The following is a 17,740-nucleotide window of genomic DNA, read 5'->3' as shown; positions in this document are numbered from 1 at the left end:
GGAGATAATTTGAAGACCATTTTCAATTCCTTCAACAAAAGTTTTTTGATCAGCTAAAACTGGCTGAGACGGGAATCGAGGAATGTTAATTTAAACCTGGGAGTTAATACACTATTAATGATATGATTCTATTTTAGCTGATTGACCGAGAACTTTAATTGAGATTCGCATTTTTTTTTTAATTTCTTACACTATCTCTTTATTTCATTTTATTTTTTTTGTTCGACACATTCGAGATAAACTTTGCTTTATACAATTATAAGTGTGCTAGTAAGTCTTATTTTACAGGGACATAATTGTACATTTGCGTGAACTAAGTCGAAATAAAAAAAATCGAATGGTTGCAGGCATCAACTCGTTGCTAATTGTAGAAAAAAAACAAGACAGAGAGTCTGATTGAGTAAGAGGCAAATCTGGCATTAACCTCCTTATTAGGACAATCTTGCTTTACAGCAAGATTGTCGATTTCACTATTTAGGTTATAAACTCACCATTTTCAGTAAAACAACATTTTCTTAATCTAGATTATCGGTGAAATGACACATTTTACATGAATGTTTTACATCTTCCCTGGAAATTAGAAGTAACATTTTTGTTCAGTCAACGTTGTCTATTTGTTTTCAAAATTTGTAGACTTACCCTAACCAAGAAAGATCCATCAAACCCCCCTCAAACAAAGATGATGCCAATTATACATTATTCTACATAATTCTATTAAGTCTCATGTTGGTCAGCATAGTTAATCAAGATTTTTACAAGCCATGACACATTTGCATGACATTTTTACAGGACACATAATACAACAATTTTTAGAGAATTTGGAGTCAAATCTGCTTGTTTAGTGAACTTTTTTTGCACTAAAGGAATTCCAAGCGTTAAAATTGCCCGTGTCTTCATTCTCCAGGTCAGGTCATTGACAATGGCCATCTTGTATTCAGTAAAAAATTAAACATTTTCATGATCTAAATTGTCAGTGAAATGACGCATTTTACAATCCATGCTAAAGTAGATTTGCCCAACATTCTCCAGAGGAATTGGCTAAAGAAACTTTTTGCAGAGAATTAAAAGGAGGGAAACTACCTAACGATTTACAATTGTTGGTACATGCACTTTAAAATCAATAAATCGTGCTTATTGGACTGGCAGCCCACATTATATCCTGGTTAAGCCTAGACATGATTTGAAAAACTATCAGAAATTAAATTAAGAAAATAACTTTCTTGATCTAGATTGACAACATTTTCTTGACATATTTTACAACCCATACTAAAGCAAATTTGCCCAATATTCTCCAGAGGAATTGTCTTTGTCATCTAGATTTCTTATTTCAAAGAAAGGATTATTTCAAAGATTCAAAAAAAATTTTTGGTGCTTGTTTGACAGACCGTATATAAGTCAATAGTATGTGTGAAAAATGTGGCTTGATCTCCCTTCTTAGGACTACAATTAACAAAAGGTCAAGATGACTTGGTCACGTTTTACTAATGAAAATTGACAAAGATTGCTTTTTTTGGCCACCCATCTAGAGTCAAAAAAAAATAACGTCGTCATAGAATAGTATGGCAAAAGGTCATAAAAGAGGATTTAAAGGAAACTGGAATTTCAAGGGAAGCGGTAAAGAATAAAGTTTTGAATAGATCAAGTTGGAGAAGGAGCGAACGCAGCTGTAATACCTCAGGCGGCTTAGAGCTACAGTGAATTATTAGTAGTAGTAAATTTTGAATTTTACAATATGCGTTGTCTCTGAAAAGCTGTCCAAACAGTTATGGCTTAATTGACATAAACACGCACAAATTCAGAAATAAATGTTTCCAAGCCCCAATAAATGCCCTCATATTTTTAATCTGTAAATTAGAACCGATCAATGATAAGAAAAATAGAAAAAATTATTATGAGGATTGCAAAAAATGTCAGGATTTCAAGGGTTCATAAAACTCATATTTTTTATTATTAACAAGAGCTAAGAGATCATATGAATTCTACTTTCTTACTAATAAGAGTTACGTTAAAAACCCAGCCATGTATTGGATATGGTTGCTATGGCTGGTTGCTAGGCCCCCACAGCTGTATGCAAATGAGATGCTCATGGAAATATGCGAAAGAGATGTGCCCTATGTAATATAGACAATCTAGTTGCTAGGGTAGGTCCATGATTAGATCTGGTTGCAAGGTAAACCGGTTATGCTAATGGGATTTCTCTCTTTTAGTATGGTTATGTAAGTAGGTCAATGCTCTTGATTAGTATAGGCAATCTTTAGTGCCCAAATAAGGGTGTAAACTCTGTATCTATTGATGCTATACTTCTCTTGTATTTCCCTGTTGTTTTTATGTTTTACACAAACGATAATAACCAGATTTTCCTCTTAGTCTTGGTGGAGAGGGGCGTAAGTAACTTCAGGAATTCAAGTGTTAAATATTAGGAATTTGCATAAAAAAAGAAGTACGTTATGTTATAAACAGTTTTCCAAAGCCTTCTCAGCATTTGCCTTAAGGCGAGTTATCAAGTCAATTATCGTAATTAGTAAGTTATACAACTTGTTAAATCAAGTCAAGGTAGGGAGAGGACAAATTCAACCTTATAAATGAAAAAGTTTCATTTAAATGGGCGCTAAACTTGTTTCAACTAAAGCGTTGACTTTATTAAGTGTTTACTCAATTTTAGCATAGAAACTTAGCTCGGGGGCAGAGGCGCCATTTGGAACAAATCTTGGGGCGGGCATGGGGCATTTGACAGAACTTGTGACTTTTATTATGAACCTACTTTGAACGTTTACAATGATTAATAGCAAATAGCATAATTACCTCAAGGGTCTTCAGGTAATTACGCTCTTTGGCTAATAGGCGTGCACTAAGTTCAAATCATTTGAACAGAATGGATTATGTTGGACATAATGGATAATTATGGCCGGAAAAGGGCCCTCTGTGGTGGAAGCTTGGGCCCCCTGGAAAATATGGGGTGGGTATTTGACCACCCCTGACTCCCCCCCCCCCTCAAATGGCGCCTCTGCTCGGGGGTTCAAGACAACTCTCACGATTGATGGACGGTACAGAACGAAGAGTTTGCCTTCTTAAAATCTGATATTTTAGTTTTTGTGTCTTTTTAGCCCTTGTCCCCCTCCTTAAATACCATAATCAAGCAATAAAAAGGGACAAAAAAAACTTGATGGACAGCTTTTAGGTTAAAAGTTACATCTAGACAATTCATTGCCATAGTATTTAAAGTTAAGTCCAAGAAATGAACCCCCACCGATACTTTTTGGAGGATATGGTGTCTTTATCTCCAACCCACGGACGTCAGTTGTCATCAGGCATACTTTTCTTTCTTTGAAACCAGACGATTAGTCCTCTTTTTTCTTTGCAACCATTTTCAGGGAATGAAGTTTTCTTGTTTTGTGTTTTTTATGATTCACATCTTTTTAGAAGTTTCCCTTTAATTTCAGAGATTAATTAGCATCTTCTCTAAAATAACGGAGAAGATTTCCAAACGGTCTTTATAAAAAAAAAATCTTAAAATATAATAAGGCAACACCACAAATAATATTGAAAATTATTAGTTAATATTTTAGATCTTAAATTCTTTAAAATACATTTTTTCTCTCCTTGGATTTAGTCAGTGTTGCCAGTCAACTTTTTCAGTTTAGTGCAAGGTTTGATGATGACAGGTTGGATTTGATTGACCTAGGTTAGTCTAAGTTAAGTTTTTAACCAATTTCTGATATTTAAGTCAACATAAGCTAACTTTAACTTCTACCATCATAGCTTCCGTAAGACTGAAAAAGCTGACTCGCAAAGCTAATGAATCCAAAGAGAAAAGGAAGTATGTGGTGCTATTTTTGAATATATCTATGGACCAGAATCAAAAGATGAAATTTCCAACTTCGGCCAAGAATAAGTGTATACCACAAACATATCTTCGTTAGCAATGCTACAAAATTGATATAAAACTTCAGTTAAAGCTGTTACATAGCCTGAAATTTAGGATCCCAGAACGTTTCTTTTTTGTAATTTTTAAATAAAATATTTGTTCCGTTAAAGGCGCATTCACACTGAGATTTTACTAATACAAAGATTGAGCTAGCACTAATTGGAACCAACCAGAATCTTTCCTAGAATGTTCTGATTGGCATCAGCAAATTCTATGAAAAATCTAACTGGCTAAAATTAACACTAGTTAAATTTGGTATTAATGAAATCTCACCGTTTTAAAGAACTTTTTTTTTAAACCAACTTAAGTTGGCAGGACTATTGAAAACTGTAAACTATATTTGAAAAAAAAATTGTAAGCAGCGTGACCTTGGAATGTATCTATGTAAGCCCAAGCATCTCATTTTAAAGACTTGAGAAAGGAAGAAATGTTTTTGTTGCCAAGGATATCCCTTTTACTCAGACAAATCGCTAGAGAGAAGAGTTTTCGAAACATGCTCAAGTTGATGTATATCCATGTGGATTGTCTACAACTCTAAATTAAAGACACTTTAGACACAAGGCGCCAAGAAAGAGATCAGTATACGTAAATTCAGCAGTTTCTATATTGTCTTTTTTTGCTTCTTTTTTTATGGTGTAGGTAGTAGAGCGTGGCAAGACCGAAACTGCATTTAATTCCCATGAAGATATTAGTATAAGATATCGTATATTGTTTTCCAATCTCTCTTTTTTCTTGCTTTCGTATGGTGTGTAAAAAAAATTAACATCATTTTAAGTATGTTTGCCATCTTTCAACAAGATGTGGGTGGAATGATTCCATCCACATACACAGACTAGCAATTTCAGAACAGGCCTGTAGCTGTAACTTGCATCAAAAGGGCAAGATACTCATATTATCAGATTCATTAGTCTCAAATCTATCCATTCACCAATCAAGTATTACTATATTACTTAGAATTTCTACCCAGAGAACAATCTAAACTTGCTTAAAAATAGAAAATTTTAATTTTTTCGAAAATTTTTAACAAACTTCGAAATTATTTTAAATCTTAAGAAAAATATACACTGAACTCCAAATATAAGATTCGGTAGATGTACAGAACTGAATCTCAGCTGTGATTGCAAAATTATTATCTCTCGCTGCGAAAATAAAACGATAAGAGAGCAGGAAAATAACATACCGAAACTTCAATGGACCATTAATATTTAAGAAGAAAGTACTTGGTATACGGGAACGGAAGTTTCAGAGATTTTCATGAGTTAATATTTGAGTTGATTCCTAAAAGTTTCATTTACATAGCTCAACTTTACTGTTTGAAATATTAAAGAAAGTTCCAAATTGCTCCAGATTTGCGCAATTTCAAAGATAAATTCTTAGTATTCTTTTGAGGCTTTTTGAAGTAGACTAGGATACTCTTTTCAGCAGCTAAGCTCTCCTCTATCAAAGGCGGTTTTAAGAGGGAAGGGGGACCTTCCCCCCTTCTTACAGTAAGTAAAAGCAACTTGAATCCGAAATTTTCATTTTCCCATATAAAGTAATAAAAGTCGGACTTAAATAAATAAAAAATAATTAATAAATGAAAATTTTGTTAAAACTTGGCTAGAAATATTTTGCAGGACAAGGAGGGGGGCTAATCAAGACTTAGCCCCCGGCACAAAAGAGGCTAGAAACACCATTGTCCTCTATGCCAATAGGCGTTGGGAGACAGCGTTTCCAGGTCTGTAGATTATGTGAAAATCGAGTGGCGAACCGATTTGAAAAATTTCCTGGTGCTGAAATATGGAATGCCCCAGGATGGTAATAGGGTATCAATGCATGTAATTAGTCATATATAGTAGTCTAGGGTAAACAATTACTTTCCAGATCAACTTCCTTTAATTTTTCAAAGAAAGTAAGGAACCTTCATTCAGCTTAACGATCACTTAACGTCTGGGATGTCCCTGGAAGGTAATGGGGTACTAATGTATGTAACTAGTTGTAAATAGTAGTCAAGGGTAAACAATTACTTTCCAGGTCAACTTCCTTTAAGGTTTCGAAGAAAGTAAGGAACCTTCATTGTACTTAACCGTGACTTAATATTTGGAATGTCCCAGGAAGGTAATGGGGTACCAATGCATGTAATTAGGCGTACATAGTAGTCTAGGGTAGCCATTTCCTTCCAGATCAACTTCCTTCAATGTTTCAAAGAAAGTAAGGAACCTTCATTGTACTTAACCGTGACTTAATATTCAGAATGTCCCAGGAAGTTAATGGGGTAGCAATGCATGTAATTAGTCGTACATAGTAGTCCAGGGTAAACATTTCCTTCCAGACCAACTTCCTTCAATGTTTCAAAGAAAATAAGGAACCTTCATTCAATTTATCCGTCACTTAACATTTAAGGGTACCTCCTGTTTACAGGTAAAGTAATATACCAGCATCTAGAAACATGATTTAAACTTTAAATAAACATGATTTGACTTATAGACGTTTTTAGAGGGGGAGGGGAGGGGGAGTCAGCTATTTACAGGTAAAGATGCATACATGAAATAGCTTATTCGTAACTATAAACCTTTATCCATGATTAGTGGAAACTCAAATAAATCAACTCAATTAAATAAAACTTTAAATAACTGTAAATACGATGCGTCATTTTGCATTAACAGTATGCATCTTTAAGAATGAATACGCCACTGCACTGCATTATGGCCTCTGAAACTGGGATGTTGATAAGGTAGGCTTTTTATAATTCTAAACCGATTAGCTATCTCAGAAATTTCATTTGATAGTAACTGGCCCCATTCGGGCCATATTTATACGACAGAAAGATAGAACAAACCATTTTGCTGAGGCACCCCACTCAAGGACAACCTGCTTTTTGCTTTGGTCTTAGAGCACAATCTTTGACAATATATAATCCCTTATCCGTAAAAAATGTTGTAGCCCTAGAAATATAACCCTAGAAAAACAAGGACTATAATCTTAGCTTTTCTTTCATTATAGCCCTAAAATGAAAACCCACATTCGGAGAGCTTATTGTTTGATAAGCCTCCAGTCAAATAACTACTTAAAACTACCCTTAGATAATTCATTAATAAAAAAGTAATAAAGCTTCCTGGGACTTTCAGGTCACCCGTGCTTCAGAGCCCTACTTGAATACAGTCATTACCCTAGCTAAACTGTTATTATTTTATTATTATACTCATATTTCAGGCATCGTTTGGAATCTGTTTTCATAAAACCCCATTTTATTCTATGACAAACAGCAATTAATTCATAGCTTCTTTTATTCTGTATACAAAATACAAAGATTAAGATGAGACAGACAAGATTCTGTTGAGCTCCACAATAAATCTTTCCCAGGGGCTTACCAAAGGTTCAGAATTTGCTTTATCTTTGCAACTTAAGCTCATCTAAAAAGCAAGAAAACGGAAAATATGTTCCACAAGTAATTCCTTTAATAAAAGAAGCAAATGTGCCTAATAAATCTTCTTCATCTCACTAATAAAACTAGTTTGATTTATAAGCCGAGGCAGGGGGTGTCAATTCACGAGAATGTAGGGGGGGGGGGGTGTATTTATCAAAACCTAACGGGGACGATCAACTCTAGTTTTTTCGATTTTTTTAACGAAAATACAAAAAGGTATTTTTTTTGAAAAAAGATTTTTTTGAAATTGGGTGCCAAAATATAGGAGAATATATGCCCCCTTGACTCCCCCCACCTCCGATTAACACGTCTGAACTGAAGCTCTACTTTAACCACAAGAGGATGTGGTTTATTTTCAAAAATACATTGGGTTTCCACCTTAGGTAAAAAAAAACGTCCTTGAAATAGATGCGAAAAGAAACACATTTCTTAAATCTATTAAATAAAAAAACAAGTTTTTTTTTATTGAAAGTAAGGAGCGACACTAAAACTTTAAACGAACAGAAATTATTCCGTACATGAAAGGTCTGTCTCCTCGTCAACTTCTCGCTCTTTACGCTAAAGTTTTTGTATAAAGTAAAGTTGTGAGACAGAGTCAAACTTTAGCGTAAAGAGCGGGGCGCTGAGTAGGGGACAGCCGTTTTCATATACGGAATAATTTCCGTTCGTTTTAAGCTTTAATGTCGCTCCTTACTTTCAGTTCAGAAAACTTTTTCTTAATTTCTGAACGTTTTTGAATGAATCCAGGTTTGATTATGACTCACCATACATGAATAATTAAAACCAAATTTGCATATTAGTTTTACTTTTTTTGGCTAAATGGCTTTCCCAAAGTGCTGATCGGACAACCTACCCAAACCAGACCTATACCCAGGATTCCTCGTCAGGTGAGAGGGGGTAACAATTTAACGTCATGAAAGATTGAAAGGAAAACTGTTTAGACATAAAGATTATACACTTTAAATTTATTTCAATATTCCAGTTTTAAATATGTAATGAGGTTAATTTCGAAACCATATTCATTTGCATCTCACGCACATCAAATCACTTTTCCTGTCAAATTAAAAATTAAAAATTATTAAGAGGAATTGTTTAAAATTTGATGTAGGTATTTTGTTTATCTGCAATTTATTTGTTTACGTAATTTCACTATGTTGTTTTTTAATTTTGCGAATTTTTATCATTGTTTTCACTGTCTAATAAAGGATTCATCCCTATTTGAACTGTTATTTGTGCGTTAAAATTTGGTATTTTAAGTATTAATATTTTGGTATTTAATATTTTAATTATATTTGGTATTTTGGTATTAAAAAAAAACTTGCAAAAAGTGTCTTAGATATTTTGAAAAATATTCTTTCTTTTATCCATTAAAAAATATTGCCAAAATTTTTTGCCTTCCTAAATTTCCATGATTGGCTTCTCTTATTCCTTTAATAACCAAGTTTAATAAATCTCAAGTCCTCTTGTAAAAATATATTTGAACTAGAAAACAGAGAAAACATGTTCCATAAAGAATATCTTTAATAAAAAGGCGACATTCCCTAATAAATTCTCTTCATCTCAGTTACAAAACTAATTTGATTCATAAATCAAGGCTATGTTTAAGCTATGTTAGGTTATGGCCCTTTTTATGAAATCAGTCATGAGCTGATATCTAACTACATTACGTTATGGTCCTTTTTGTTAAATAAATCAGCTATGAATTTTGTTAAATTAGAAATCAGTCTTTCGCGCAAGTTATAAACGCTTCCTTAGAATAATAAGCGTTTTTTTTTTTTTTTTTTTTTTTTTTACAATTTCAGACAAAAGAACCATTCAGGATTTGCATTCTTGTTTTGGGTTGTCGCCCCCGAAATATTTGTCCTCTTTAGTTTTTTAATATTTGGTAAATTATGACTTACACTTACTTACGACACGACTGCCTATCCATGGATTATTCTTTACGGTTGATTGTATATGGCTATGCTGTCTGACCTATGCTATTGGATGGATGAGTAGGGCTATGGCCTCATTCAAGCACTGATCTATATTAATTACTAAAGTAGGAAAAGTCTTCCTTTCTCCTTCTGTCTTTCTTTTTTGTTTATATGGTTATTTTTTTCTGTTTTGTGCTGCTGCATTGATGGTTTCTTTTTTCATTATTTATATAATATATATGTATGTATATATATATATATATATATATATATATATATATATATATATATATATATATATATATATATATATATATATATATATATATTGTAATATAATATATAACATATACATATTATTTTCGGTAGGAAAGTCAAATTGCTTGCATACCAGGTGAAGCTCTCCTTCGTTCAAGATAAATATGGCAAAATGTGGAATATTCGAAAGAAAAATAATAATTAAACGTTCTTAATAGGTTGAAACCTTTCCTTAAAGTTCTTCATAGGTTGAAAGGAAACAATTAATGGGTAAATATTATACACTAGAAATGTGTTTAGATTGGACACTGAACATTTCTTAAATGTATTATGACAAATCAAAATAACCTGCTTAGCTGGCCTTTTGATAATCCGAGTGTTTGTCGTCTCATTCTCTTCGCTCAGGCCTTCAAACCTCGCAGTTCAAACGTTCTACCCCTCTCTCTGAAATTGACCTAAATTTCCCGAACTATTTAACAAAAATAGTTTACTTTTCTGACTAGCATACGTTATAGTTATTATTGTTATAATTACTATCACCTATTGATAGTAACTACTGTCAACCCATTAGTGTTACAATTACCATATATTACTGTAGTCACAACTATAAACAAATCTAAAGTGGCAATCAATAGACAATCTAAAGTGGCAATCAATTCCCTTTCCTACGATGTAGATATAAATTAAATAAAACAAAGTAGAGTTACCAAAGCTACATAGAATTCCAACGGTGTAGATATAAATTAAATAAAACAAGGTAGAGTTACCAAAGCTACATAAAATTCCTAAGGTGCTCGTCAAAATAGCTTCAAATGTGAAGTGTATGACGTTATATGATTGTGACGATGTTTGAATTTACAAACATAGCTAAATTATTATATAGGACAGCGTTCCCGAAATGCGTGTCGTGACCCAGAACAGGAAATTTACAGGGTCATAAAAAAATTGTATAAACAACTATGTTTAACTTTTTTTAATCTGTTAGACGCTAGGAATAGCTTACTGGCAAAGAATAGCCTAGTGTGTATTTGTACCCATTCATACAGGTTTGTCACCCCCTATGACAAACGAGTTGCCTCCCTGTCTCCTTTGTATAAGATTTATGTATATCGTTTCTTGTTTAAAGTCAAGTCAGTCACCAGCGCACAGTGCTGCCAATATTGCTAGGTGTTATGGGTGCAATGGTGCATTTTTCAGCTTGAAAATTTTTCGACATCGATGCCCTTTCCAGGACGCGTAAGGTACTTTCGTATTATATGGTACAAACTCGATAATTTGAATCACGATGATGAGACAATAACCGGTTTTCACGGTCTTTATACCAAACAAGTAGCTTTGGCTCGGTGGAAAACTACATTGTAATTATATTTTAATTAAGTATTTAGTTGGTATTTTGGTTAGGATAGGTATTTAATATAATGCGTTCTGTGGAGCCCCCTACCATAATTCTTTGTTGCAGTTTTCAAAATTTTGTTACTAAAATATTACATTTTCACCATATTTTGTTTTATTTCATTAGCAATCATCAAACTTAACTTCTCAAGTATGTACCATATAATACAGAAGTACCCAGCGTAAATGATTATCGACTGATTTTTTTCCCCGGGGAAAAAAACGAAAGATAAATTAAATTTTACTTCATTTACAAGAATTTTTAATGATTGTTACTATTTTTTTTCAGTTACTTATATTTTTCTCATTTGGTTATTCTGAAATCCTGTGCGCGAAATAGGCAAAAAAATAACTAGGTTTTTATTAAAAATGAAACTTGGCTTGTAAATAAATGTTGTTTTTCATGAGCTGGTCGCAAAAAATTTCAAAACTTCCTACCAGGTTATAGTTAAAGAAGTTGGGGAGACAGTAATACAAACTTTATAGTTTAATTACTGGCGGATCCAGGGGAAAGAATGAATTTTTTTAAATGGATAAATTTGTTATTTAAAAAATATTATCAATTTGGTCAATTATTGGAACCCTTGTAACATTGCCCCCCCCCCAAGATTTTGCTTATTGGCGCCCTTGACACATTGCCCTTCCCCCCTCCAAGGTTTTGCTCTAGATCCACCCCTTAGTTTAATAGTCTTTGTTACCCAAATCTAAACCTTGAATTATGCTCAAACAATCACAATCTATTTTTCTATTGGATTTTTAAATAAAAAATTAAGAATTTGAAAAAGAAATAAAATAGTCTACTTTGAGAGTTGTCTAATGGCTTAATCAGAGTCATATGTATTTTCACCAAAAAGAAGCGGTTTTCTCATTATGAAAGGGTTTTGAAAAGGGTATGAAAAGGGTTTTTCTCATTTATTGAAAAGAGTCATAGTCCTCTCTTATATATTTCTATATATCATGTTTCTTAGAATATTTCTATTATATTTCTTATTTTTTATATTTCTATATATTTCTATATTTATATATATATATATATATATATATATATATATATATATATATATATATATATATATATATATATATATATATATATATATATATATATATATATATATATATATATATATATATACGTTTCTTTATACTCCTTGTCTTGCAATGGGGAGTTCGGTATAGGGGGAGAGGGGAAGCTAAAAAACTTAAAATCACCTTTTGGAAACTAATTTAGCTCTCGGCCTAAATTAGACAAGCAGCCATGTTTGTTTTTTTTGGAGGGGAGGGGTAAGAAATCAAATGGTATTTGAAGATTTATGAGTGCTATTCACACATAAAGACTAGATACACATTCCGAATATATTTAGATATTACATTAAGTAGAAAGAGATTTGACAAATATTTATTAGAGGTATTAACAAGAGTGTATTAACAAAAATAAAGCTATTAATTCGTTAAGAAATATGGTTTTCTTTTTATTAGGACTAAGTCTCCTACACAACCTTGATTCTGAATTGGAAACATGTGTATATTAAAATCATATACCGCTTTTAAGCAAACATTACAGAAATCCATCTTTCCCCTTAATTATCGTCAATCAGCATTAAATAACGTTTGAATGAGCGATGAAGTAGCTACTCATCTTACACCATCCTATAGACATTGATCTGATTTTTTTAGGGGGGATAGATGGGGAATAGAGCAAAGGAAGATTTTTTTGTAGTTTTTTGTTAGTTTTGGAAGGAAGAATTAGAAGTATCAACATGACATTTGGTTTGTTTACGGTTATACATTGGAATCCCATACAAGCTTTTACATCAGGATTTTTAGAATGGTGTATTTTTTTTTTTTTTTGAAAAATAAAAAAGGTGCTCTGCTAAAGAAAAGTAAAATATTATCAGATCTACGATAAAGAATTAAAACAGTGGTCATATCACTACTCCGTTTAAAAGACTGTTTTAAAAGTTTTGACTTTAACTAAAAAGACAACCCCCCCAATGGTTTCCCCAGCCTTAACTTGATTAAAACGTGAGTTGATCAAGGTTTACAAAAAATTGTTCGATAGATATTATTCGTGTGTTGCATGAATATACAAATTCAACTGCGGTTGGACTCACACAGAGTTGTCCTTTTATTGCAATTACTGCTGTACAGGAAAAAAAAGTAATATAATTTTTTTTTTCAATCCAATCGGAGAGAAAAAAGCTATAAAAGGCCGTACTCAGGCAGGGGGGAGAGTACAGGGTTTGAACCCCCCGAGATTTTTGCTTGACTCTTAAAAACCTAAAGAGAATACATATAAATAAATTTATACAAGCTTTTTTTTAAATCACCCCCATCCCGGAACAGTTAAAAGGGGGAGGAGGACAACCGGGGTACCTGCCCTGGGCCCCATGACTGGGGGTTGCCCTCTTTGATTCTGCTTTTTTGCTTATATTTGAGTCGGGAGGTGGCGCAGTAATTAATTTTACCCCGGACTCCACCAATCTAAGGAACGCCTCTGCCCCCCTCCAAAAAACCCAGGATGCACCCTTGATATGTGTGTAATTTTCCCTTTCCTTTCTCTTCACACTTTTTTCCTTCTCCAAAATTATCCTGGCTGCTTTTTAATTTTAATTTCATTTCCTTAGTACTATTTTTCTTCTTTCCAAGACCAATTTGCAAGCCAATTAGCCCGTGCAAGAAAAGAGAGCGCATTTCAGCGATTCATTTTCTTTCTTTTCATACTGTGATAAAACTAATCAGCTTTAAGTCCACTTTATACCATGTTATAGCTTTTTGCCTTTGGTTATATCCTTGTTAAGGTCCTTTATTGTAGACTCGAACTACGGATTTATTTCCCTGGGGGAAGAAAAAGAGAAATCTAAAGAACAAACTTTTAAGCAAAGAAATCCTATTGGAGAGAGAGTAAAAGAAATTAGGCCAGGGGCGCTAATGCATGGAAATGCAGGGAGAGAGGGTGTATTTTCCTAAATCTAGAAGGGAGAAATTTGTAGTTTCTTGATTTTCTGATCAAGGAAAATATACACAAAAAAGTCCCATACTTTATAAAAGCAAGATTTCATTTTTTTTGTTTTTTTTTATTATTATCCTTTTTCGCATATTTATTTTTAGTGTCATAGCCCCCCTTCCTCGTACCTTTTTTCCATAAAGACATACGATCAAAATTTTGAGATATATTTTGGTTTTATTTTTTTCCTTTTCTCTTCTTTTTTTCTTTATTAATATTTTTTTTTATTTTTATGATTAGAGATTGGTCATAATTTGGTTATTTTATTTCTTTTTTGTTTGTTTGTCAAGAGTTGTTATAAATGTGGTATCAAGTCCTTTCATGTCTTTCTTTAGGCGGCCACTTGGATTGACATTATGTGTTATGTGATCCCCTGATTTGGGCATGAAACAATGAAACATTAGTCAGTCTTTACTTAAGAACATTTCTTTCTCTAAAATATCAACGTGGAAATAAAGAACGATAAGTCATTTAAAGACCTTTTACTTAAAAACAATTGCAGCTTATCCTCAAGTGTTTGAAGCTTTATAAGCTTTAAAATATCTTTCTTAAAATTTGGGAAGAATTTGATACTTCTCTAGAGCTCTAGTTGATTCCTGACTCTGCACTGATTATATCACTAGCCCTACCTCATACGTTGATTTGATAATCCAGACACTTCTCAAATACTAATCTAAGCATAAAAACCTAGTCTGATTTATCAGAAAATTCCTATGCCGCTCTCTACAACATTTTCTCCGCCACCCACCAATGCTGTTAAGTTGTCTTCATTGTGTTCCCATTTTCTAAGGAGTTGCCTACTTCGCGCCATTTTGATCGATTATGTGCCCTCACGAACAGAACCATGCTACCCCGCCGGATTGAACAAAACTGCTTTATGATTTAAAGCTCAAATCCCAAGCCAGAGGAATTTCCTAAGAACATTTTTAGGTTCAGCTATTAAAAAAAAAATACTGAAGACGGAAGGCTAATCAAAAAAACTAACCTGGTATTATAATCCAGAATGGGGTTATCGGGCATGACCAGGGTTTCATAAACAATTTGACAGTCAGACCCAATAACTGTTAGCCGGGTTAGTTCTATGCCTCCAGTTGTATAGCACATTTCACAGTCAAGTGCATATACTCCAAAGTTACCATCCTCAGGAGGATTTTTGGGTAGTGTTGAAACAAAACCTTTTACACAATTCAGATCAGCTTGTTCTATAACGTGAGAAGAGCCAACAGTGCAACCCGTTGAATCAATATCACAGCCACAGCATGAGTATTTAGTTTCTAAGCCTCCAATTCCTGAAATTAAAAACTTCGCATTAGTGCCTTATTTCACGTGCTTGTATATCCAGGCTTATATAATTCTCCTTGTTAAAAGTCCTAATAACTCTTAAAAAGATTGAGTGAGAGGCAATTCTGGCATTAATCCCACCCACCCCTTATTAGGATTGCATAAAAATTATGTTAGCATTTTGGTTACGTTTCTACAAGTCGGAGTTTTTTTGGGAGGGGGATTGAAGCCCTGTAACCCCTCCCTAGATACAGTCTTGTCTCTGAGTATCTCGAGGAACAGTTATTTTCTAACACCACTTCAAATCGCTTGAAGTACCAGCTGAAGATTCCAAATATTTCTGAATTAGGATTTCCTTCAAATCATTATTTTTTTTTTCAATTCGTTTATTAACAAAAAAAACAAATCACACACTATAAACTAACTACACCCTAAGAAAGCACTGCCCGTAACGGGTGACAGTATTCATTCAATCATCAAGAGTAGAAATATAAGGTAAGAAAAGAAAAGAAGAAGAAGGGAAAAGAAAAGAAAACACACGTAAATTAATAAAACAAAACATAGAGAACTGTCGGTAAAAGAAATTAGGATCTAATTCAATGTTATCCATTAAGAAGCTTTTAATCTTACTTTTGAACTCTGGTAGGCTATTAGCATTTTTCAAAGTATTTGGCAAACAATTCCATATTTTCGGTCCGGTAAATTTAATTGAAAAACCAGATGACGTGAGACGTCTCGTTTCTGTAACTAGTTGCGATGCATGCCGAGTATCATGTTGGTGAATTTCATCATTCCTTCGAAAAACTGACATAAACGACTCAGATGCGGTATTTGTGCTTACTTTATATAAAGTTTCGGCAAGGTTCTTTCTCCAAATTAAATTGAAGATCTAACAAGTGATTCTACCAGTTATTGAAAAAAAACAATAGATAAACTATTCAGAGGTAATTAACTTGTAAACCAAAACAAGAGACAATTAACTATGCTATTCATAAGACATCTACTCTATTCAGACTTCAATCAGGGTCAGGTTGAAATTTACATTTTTTTGCCAATACTGATTGCTCAAAAATAAGTAACTGAAAATTAGAAATTTATGTGTCACATTAAAAAGAATTTTGAAACATGCAACAGAATGATTTGCAAGAGTGTATCCCAGATTCTAGCTCATATACATCAACAACAAGAAAAAGAGGGAATTATCCTTACTTCAGCGAATTTCAACCAGGACCTGGTTGAACTTCATGTCCTAGTCGTACTTTGCTGAAGTAAGGATGCTGGGACTGTTGAAATATTCATTCAAATATAGAATTCTAATGTCTTACGAAAATAATTTCCTGTTGTTTTTTCTCGTTGTTGATGTTTATGATGGAAAAGGGGGGGGGGGATTTTCGATTTTTTTTAAACATTAAAATTTGTATGTAGGCATTTCGTTACGTTTTTACGAGCCAGATAAAAATTCCAGGGGAAATGAGGGACAGCCCCCCTGGAAATAGCCTTAGTGTTTTTATTTCTTTGAAACGAGGTACAAAAGCGGTAATTATAACATCCGATACCCTCAAGAAAATACCATCTCTTCATATCGCTGGTCTATTCTAATAGACCCGTTGCTAAGTCCACAAAATCAATCTAAAGATGGCATTTAAATTCAAGCTTTCTTTTCCTTGACCGGAAACATATTAAACCGTAACTCGGCACTCAAACTCGATTAGGATCCGAGTTAGACTGTCCCTTATCATGTCTGTCACCTGGTTTTAACTAAAATTTCTTCAATTCTCAAAAATGTAGAATGGGGGAGCAAAAATTTTTTCTCAATTTTTCACTGAAGGTAGAAAAAAAAGAAGTAATTCTCAGGATCTAAGGGGAGGGAAGGAATTTTCGATTTTTACGAAAATACCGAATAGTATTATTCGAGATCTAGGGCGAAGTAAAAATCAATGGGGGTAACTGCATCCCTATTAACACCATTGGTACTGCACTCTTTAAAGAAAATACCTTTAATTTCCGTTATCAGGAGGGACAAAAAGAAAAAAAGGAGAATACATCAGAAAAGCTCTAGCTATCAACAATCTATTTCCACACAATAATATATAAGAAAGACATCTATCCGGAAAATTGCATTTCCTAACCTGATAGAAAAAAATCACTATGACACAGATTAAGCCTAGTAATGCTTCTTGTATATCTTCAAAGCTAAATATACGACCTTATAAGCTTGAAAATGTATCTCGTGCTAAATGAGGGATAATGGTGGATTGACAGACGACATAAATCAAAACTGTCAAGTGAGGAACCACAGATAGTGCATAGAAGCGGAAAGTGGAACGATGGAACGGAAAATGGAAAAAACATTTAGATTTTTTTTTGAGCAACTGAAGATTGCGAACAAAAAATGAGACGAATTTAAAAGCCGTATCTAGGAGGGGGTATCGGTTTTGAGGGTTCTGCTTTTCTTTCGAGGAGTGGAGGGGGGATAATAATTTTTTCTGGTAATTTGAATAAGATGTGCAGGGAAATTCGAAAAAATCTAAGATTTTAGGCGGAGGATTGGACGA

At 33.4% G+C, this 17,740-nt stretch overlaps 1 protein-coding gene across 1 annotated transcript in view; it reads right to left on the bottom strand.

The window, feature by feature from the left end:
• LOC136037848 (RNA exonuclease 1 homolog) overlaps nucleotides 1-17,740 on the bottom strand; it is an 85,314-nt gene that overhangs the window by 16,487 nt on the left and 51,087 nt on the right. Inside the window, exon 11 of the mRNA XM_065720692.1 lies at nucleotides 14,890-15,193. Within this exon, the coding sequence (XP_065576764.1) occupies nucleotides 14,890-15,193 (304 nt within the window). The remainder of the gene's footprint in view (nucleotides 1-14,889; nucleotides 15,194-17,740) is intronic.

This window comes from Artemia franciscana, chromosome 17 (assembly GCF_032884065.1).
Source record: "Artemia franciscana chromosome 17, ASM3288406v1, whole genome shotgun sequence".
Classification (NCBI taxonomy): Eukaryota; Metazoa; Arthropoda; class Branchiopoda; order Anostraca; family Artemiidae; genus Artemia; species Artemia franciscana.
The sequence above is the reverse complement of the archived record's forward strand: the minus strand, read 5'-3'. Positions and strand labels throughout refer to the sequence as shown.